This window comes from Pseudorasbora parva, chromosome 20 (genome assembly GCF_024679245.1).
Source record: "Pseudorasbora parva isolate DD20220531a chromosome 20, ASM2467924v1, whole genome shotgun sequence".
Lineage (NCBI taxonomy): Eukaryota > Metazoa > Chordata > Actinopteri > Cypriniformes > Gobionidae > Pseudorasbora > Pseudorasbora parva.
Genome location: NC_090191.1, coordinates 19743777 through 19750710, shown reverse-complemented (window position 1 = coordinate 19750710; position 6934 = coordinate 19743777). Strand labels below are relative to the sequence as shown.

The 6934-nt window shown below is 35.6% G+C and overlaps 2 protein-coding genes across 2 annotated transcripts; one reads left to right on the top strand and one right to left on the bottom strand.

The window, feature by feature from the left end:
• Nucleotides 1-412: 412 nt before the first annotated feature.
• alg10 (ALG10 alpha-1,2-mannosyltransferase) lies at nucleotides 413-5267 on the bottom strand. Its single transcript, XM_067427119.1, has 3 exons — nucleotides 4901-5267; nucleotides 4625-4822; nucleotides 413-1826 (listed from the first exon to the last, which is right to left on the bottom strand). Exons 1-3 carry the CDS (start codon nucleotides 5063-5065, stop codon nucleotides 768-770), a joined length of 1422 nt encoding a protein of 473 aa, XP_067283220.1. The 5' UTR covers nucleotides 5066-5267; the 3' UTR covers nucleotides 413-767.
• A 381-nt stretch (nucleotides 5268-5648) lies between these two features.
• Nucleotides 5649-6867, top strand: tprkb (Tp53rk binding protein). Its single transcript, XM_067428025.1, has 4 exons — nucleotides 5649-5886; nucleotides 6206-6328; nucleotides 6414-6590; nucleotides 6684-6867. Exons 1-4 carry the CDS (start codon nucleotides 5746-5748, stop codon nucleotides 6768-6770), a joined length of 528 nt encoding a protein of 175 aa, XP_067284126.1. The 5' UTR covers nucleotides 5649-5745; the 3' UTR covers nucleotides 6771-6867.
• Nucleotides 6868-6934: the final 67 nt, after the last annotated feature.

The window sequence follows — 6934 nt, the reverse complement described above, 5'->3', positions numbered from 1 at the left end:
ACACTTTGTACGCAAGTTGAATACAGATGGCGATATGAATATTTTTCTTATACAAACCCATTGCTTTTCTTCAGAAGGCCTTTATTAACCCCCCGGAGCAGTATGGATTACTTTTATAATGGATGAATGTACTTTTTGGGGCTTCAGTTGTTGGGCTGCCATTCACTGGCATTTGGATTAGCCAGGAGATTTTTAAATATAACTCTTATTGTATTCGTCTGAAAGAGGAATGTCATATTACACCTAGCATGGCTTGAGGGCGAGTCAATTATGGGATCATTTTCATTTTTGGGTGAACTATCCCTTTAATATGAGGTAAAATTATAATTATATATATATATATATATATATATATATATATATATATATATATATATATATATATATATATATATATATATATATATATATATATATATATATATTCTAATGGTTGGTCAGAGGATGGTTTCATCCAACACTACTCTCCATATATTTATATATAGAATCAGAAATACTGGGAGTATGTATTTTTATAGCAGGCAAAGTAAACTAAAACTCCTGCTTATGCATGTACACATAACTTAATATCGCCAGTGGCTTACAAAAAACCCTCATGAAACAATTCAAACAACAGCAAATAAATGCTGGAGGATTTGGAGATGCAGTATTGTAATGTCATGGGGTCATATCACATACAATCCATTTTTATTATTGATACATGGTGAAAACATTTCTTGTGTGAATAGAAAATGTGAAAATAGCTTCAATTCATTATTCAGGTCAAGTCACCACATGAATCTCTGCGCAGCCGTACTGTCGGGCCACTGAAATGTTTTATAGATGAATAAATAAACTGTAGCTGCATTAACTGCCGTATAGAGGCTAAACTCAAGCAGCAGTCTGGGTAAAGATGGGATAGGGACGTGAACGCGATAGAACAGATACGGGATGATGAAATATCGAAACTCCAAGAGTTTTTGCGGAACGGTTGCCGCCACGAGACAAGTGCAGAACACCAGACACCAGAACAGCGACTTGGACCTCAAAGTATCTAGAAAGTTCCATGTTGCGAACGCATATCCGGGGACTAACAGGAAACGGACAAGGTCATGTCTCTGGAAGATATTTTTCCATACATAGAACGGAAAGTGCCGGTTGTCCGCGAGCAGGTACTTGTGAACAAATGTGAATTTCCAGACCAGAAACAGGAAGGACGCCATCAGCACGGCATACAATAAGGGTTGCTTCCGTAAAGACTGTAGAAACCTGACTACCCTTTGGTAACTCAGTGAGGTAGGAAGAGAAAATATGAGAGTAAACGACAGGAAATAGAAAATCTGAGGGAAATTCAGACACGCTTCGTGACTACTGCGATCTCCAACCACAATTCCGTCATTCAACACCGTGAAAACCACGAAAAGAACAGCTACGGCAATGTAAGACCATGTCGACAAGAACACTGCTTTTATATTGTTGGGCGTTTTGAGGAATTCCAACAGGAAACGCATCACTCTCATCGCCCCATTGATGGTTAGAGGGACCTGAGAGGGTGATTTTTCATCTCGCTTCTTCGATTGTTCAGTTCGCCAGGTCTCGTCCATTTTTTGAGCCACCACAGTGCCAGCACAGAAGGCCACCCAGATGACGTTTGTCTGGCGGAAGAGGATGGCGCAGATGCCGAGAAGCGCCGCCGCTTTGTGGCTTCCGTACAGAGCCATGAGGTACATGAAGAGGGTGAAGAATGTGGAGCCGGAGTCAGTGTAATACAGGAACGTGAAGAAGTACAGCACGGGGAATGTGGACAGAGACAGGGCTGAGAACATTCTACGAGAGCCAGAACGGGACTAGAGAAAGAGAGAGAATGAAATATGATGACACAATAGTATTACACCTTCAATTGTTTTTAAGGTGTCATTTGGCGTAATTACAGCCAAGGGTATAATGTTGCTCAAGTTTGTGTGGTTGCTAGGCGTCTTTGTTGAGGTTATCACCTTTCTAATTCAGATTTTCAATGTTCGCTCAGAGGACAATGAAATGGGCTAAAAATAGACTGTGAGTTAGTTTGTGAGTTTTGCATGTTTCTTTTGATTATGACAAAATATAGTTACCCTGCATTCACTATTAATGAAATTATTATATTTATTTAAACTCTGTCTCCTGTACTGAAAATTATGCCCATATTATAATTCATTCAATTTGATTTTAAAGAAATGTATTTTGAAAGAAAAAATTATAATATTTTTAAGTGGCCTAGTTTAATGATCTAAGCACATGATCTAAAGCACATGGCACAGGTACACTTAAAGCATGTCCAAATCCTCTTTTGCTAGTTCAATGACAGGAAAAATGCCCACCGCATGGTCTAAAAGGGTTGTTTCTAGTCTCATAATGAGTCATGGGTGTTTTTTGGGCCTAACATGCAATAAAAAAATTCAAAAAGTCTCATCTCCTATTCCCTTTAAAAGCCAGATGTGATTGCACCATGACGGAGTTGTTATTTATATGGCAGAATATAGACACCCTCAACATGACGAGTGTGTGTCTATTGCCACAACTGGTTAAATAAGTAGCCAGTTTCATTTGTAATTACTGCAAATAGGTAATTCTGATACATGCAATGACTATTCATTATGACATGTAGGCATTTTTATCTTTATGTACACAATAATAACATTTTACATTGTAATCCTTTAATTTTTAATATTTGGCATGTGTGTGTATTGCTGCACGTCCCTGTGCGTGCAACAAGCAGTGTACGCATGTTGTGCACACGCCTATAGACGCATATTACAATGCAGCCTTTAAATAGCACAAAAAAATCGTGAATGTGGCGCATGACGCGAAAATGATAACTGCGTCAGGCTGAAAATAGCAAAAAAAAACATGCCTGCCATCACATTGCGTTCAGTGTATGATAGGGCCCTAAAAGTCTCAAAACAATTTTATTTTGCTTATTAGTTGTATTTTTTTATTTTTTTTAATTTATTTTTTGTTTTTGTTTTTTATATATGTTGTTATATTTTGCTGTGGTTTTATGTTCTTATGTACAGCGCTTTGAGAAGCTGCTTTTAAAGGCGCTATATAAAAATAAATAAAGTTATTATTAACATTAAATGTGTCCGTATTTCTTAATTTTGTGCTCGTCTCCGAACCATGAATCCCCATCAGTAAATACTCTTGTAAATTACATTTTGTACAATAAATTATATGCAGTTTTAAAGTCAGAGAGATAAAAAAAAATTCTAACTTTTAAAGATTCAGATGAATGACAATTATGTGTACCATTTTTTTTTTGTAACCAAGCCTGCTTGTCTCTGTATTACTGTCATTGCCATTATCAAGTTTAGACATAGTTTTCCAATAAAGTGTGTAATCGGTTATGATTTATATTCTCTTCCGTGTATGTTTTCGATCCTCAAATAAAGATTAGAATGTTTATGAATCAGCTTATTTATTCATGATTCGGATTGCGTGCCAAACTGCTGAAATCACGTGACATTGGTGATCCGAATCATGAATCAATCCGCTGATTCATGAACGTTTGAATCTTTATTTGTGGATTGAAAACAAACACGGAAGAGAAGACAATGCTGAATAGTCGTAGTTCTTGTTATTTTTGGACCAAAATGTATTTTAGATGCTTCCAGAGATTCTAATTAACTAACTGATGTCACATAAGGACTACTTTGATGATGTTTTTATTAGCTTTCTGGACATGGACAGTATAGTGTGCCTACACTTGCATACGCTCTCAGACTAAATATAATATAGTAATAATATAGTATAATAATATCTTAAACTGTGTTCCGAAGATGAACGGAGGTCTTACAGGTGTGGAAGAACATTAGGGTAGGTCATTAATGACATAAATTTAATTTTCGGGTGAACTACCCCTTTAATATCTTCAAAATTGTAATGATATCTTTGTAATTTTATAAGTTTATAAGAGATTCAAATTGTTGAGTCGAGAGATTCAAATCAATGAGTTGAGTTGAATGTCAAACAAGAAATTCAAATTTGTTAGTATATTTTGTGCGCTCCTATTATTATTAACCAATAATAAATCAATAATACATTTTCTATACAGCTTTAAAATCAAGCAAATTCTACTTTTCTGGGTAACACTTTACAACAGGGTCCCATTTAATGCATTAAATAACAACGAGCAATACATTTATTACAGTGTTTATTGATATTTGTTAATGTATAATTAATAATATTCAATTGTTCATTTTAGGTCTGGTCCATTCATTAATTTATATACATGACAACTTGATTTTAATAATGCAGTATTAAATGTTGAAATTAGTTAAAAATTTAATTTTTTTGCAAATTAAAAAGCAAATAGTTTATCAGGGCTCGTAGTTTTTTTTTTTTACTTCAATAAGTTAGGAACACCAGGAAAAAATTAGGAGCAGTGGAGCGCCACAACTAAATTGTTTATACATAATTTGTGTGTGTGTGTGTGTGTGTGTGTGTGTGTGTGTGTGTGTGTGTGTGTGTGTGTGTGTGTGTGTGTCATGTTCAAGTAAATTGGTAATTCAATTGTCAGAATAAAAAACTTGCTTGTCTGACTTAAGTTATGTGCACCTAATTGAAGAATCACCATTAAACTTATATGAAAACTGGCAAAATCAGACACCTTATCTTTGATGTGCAGCCTGCAGATGATAAGATAGATGATGTAGAGATTCCCACTATTAAATAGCAGATTGATGAATCTCAGCATGGCAGTCGAGCAAACCACCCTGCCCTTCAGATCCGCCAGCCAAACCATCGGCCTGATCAGACCCACTGACGCCAGATACAGCCCAGGGAGAGTGGTGATCATCGGATCCCACTGTGGAAGAAGACACATGGGCATTTTGAAGAGACACATACATGGAATGAGAGATATAAGCATCATTAACAATCATACCTCATTAAACTTCCCGTCACAGTACTTCTGCGCTTGAGGGACATGGAATATCTCATCCATGTACGGATCTCTCTGTTCCCGTGTGATTTTAGAGAACAGAAGGCAGGATACGAGAAAGTTAATGCTGCACAGAGCTGTGAAGATATAAACCTCAAATCTCTCCATCCTTTAGACAAACGAACTCGACCTTTGATGGTATTACACTTATGGAAATGAGTGGTATATGAGGATGATTATGATAGTATGCGACGCATTCATTCCTTATAATCGATCTTCTCCCAGTGTTTCAAAAATGTGCAAACATATGCAAAAATCGCATTTTTAAGTTTTGGTTTTTGACAGCTTACTAGTGCGTCATATACTAGAGTCCGTGCAGAAACCGGAAGCGTGAATAATTAGTTCCCACATTTAGACAGATTACAATAATATAAACTGTGTTGTTCGTAACAATGTTGACGCATTTTAATATGTACATCACCTATACTATGACATTGTTCCTTATTACATTTCTTATTAAAATCTAAATGATGTGTTCTCTAGTAAGTATAACTGTTTATGTAAATATATTATTTATAAAGATCAGTGCTTGCCACACAAATTCGCCTATGTAATTATTATTATTATTATTATTATTATTATTATTATTATTATTATTATTATTATTTAATATATGTAATATCACCTACGCAAAGCAATGACAGCGATTTCAACAAGTCGGAACCATGGTCGGAACATTTTCCCAGCAGAAAATTACGGTGTCACGTTATTATTATTCCGTACGTCGACACATTGGGCGCATGTTGTCTAGATAAAGTTCGTGCACAGAAGGCATTACAATATTAAAAATGCAACTTACACGAGATTTAGAACTGTTTCCTGAATATACAGTGACTCAATTGCTCTTCAAAGATGTGAAAAATGCGACGGAGTTGAGAAAAATGGCAGTGAATGGAGAAATAAAAGGAGCACTGATCAATCCATCAATGGTAAGAGCACGTCATTGTGTACAAACTCATTTATTATTTTATAGAAAATCCCATGGTATACATAGTTCATGCCAAAAGTACTATGGTCTCAAAAAGTATGTTGATTGTATGTGTTTTGGATGGTATCATGGTAATATTGTTATAGATAGATAGATAGACAGACAGACAGATAGTATACCGCCCTTTTTGAACATTTACCCTGGTATACTACAGTATAGTGCCATGATATTATGGTATGGTAAGTGATGTAAACTTTTTCTATTGTTCTGCAGTCATCATAGTTTGATTTGCTGTACTAATGTTCATGTTCTCTTTTAAGGTTGTGGATGCATTTCAGGTCCTGGTGGCAGCAAATAAAGCAGTTCACCTACATAAAATTGGGAAAATGAAAACCCGGAGCCTTTATTCGGAAATAATTTTTAATCTCTCGCCCACAAACAACGTAAGTGACATTTCAGTACAGAGCTGACTCTAACCTTATTTGTTTTACAGTGTTCAATTTTAACATCACGTTTAATGTTTTGCAGATATCTGAAGCGTTTAAAAGGTTCGGGATCTCAGACAGTGACACTGCGGTTCATATTGTGTTAGTACACAATAAAGAAGAGACCCTGAACATCGATGACATCATCTCAAAGGTGGACGGACAACAGATTGCTGTTGATCAAGTGTCTGATTTGACTGATCCTGCAAAAATTAAAAAGGTTTGTCTTTTAGACAGCACTGATATAGAAAAATCTAAGATGGATCTTGTTTATTGTACTTGTTTGAAAGTACATGTATGTCTCTCATTACAGCTCTACAAAGTCGCACCGCAGGAGGAAAAGTGTGGCAGCCTTTTGGACGCTGTTGTTTGCAGGATGGCCACTAAAGATGTTGCATAGATAATATATGGGTGTTGATATGTAAACAAAAGCCTATTTATTTGAAATTCCTTAGTTTTGTAATATTTTTACAAAAATTAAATAATCTTGAAGTTTATTGGCTATTTTGCTGTATCTACTTTCTAGATATTCTACTGAGAAATGGTTATTTTATTGAAAGGGGG

Coding starts and splice junctions, on each gene's coding strand:
- tprkb (XM_067428025.1), top strand. CDS start 5,746: ATGCAACTTACACGAGATTTAGAACTGTTTCCTGAATATACAGTGACT. Junction 5,887..6,205: donor CACTGATCAATCCATCAATG/GTAAGAGCACGT, acceptor TTCTCTTTTAAG/GTTGTGGATGCATTTCAGGT. Junction 6,329..6,413: donor ATCTCTCGCCCACAAACAAC/GTAAGTGACATT, acceptor AATGTTTTGCAG/ATATCTGAAGCGTTTAAAAG.
- alg10 (XM_067427119.1), bottom strand. CDS start 5,065: ATGGAGAGATTTGAGGTTTATATCTTCACAGCTCTGTGCAGCATTAAC. Junction 4,823..4,900: donor GTGACGGGAAGTTTAATGAG/GTATGATTGTTA, acceptor CTTCTTCCACAG/TGGGATCCGATGATCACCAC. Junction 1,827..4,624: donor GGCTGCACATCAAAGATAAG/GTGTCTGATTTT, acceptor CTCTTTCTCTAG/TCCCGTTCTGGCTCTCGTAG.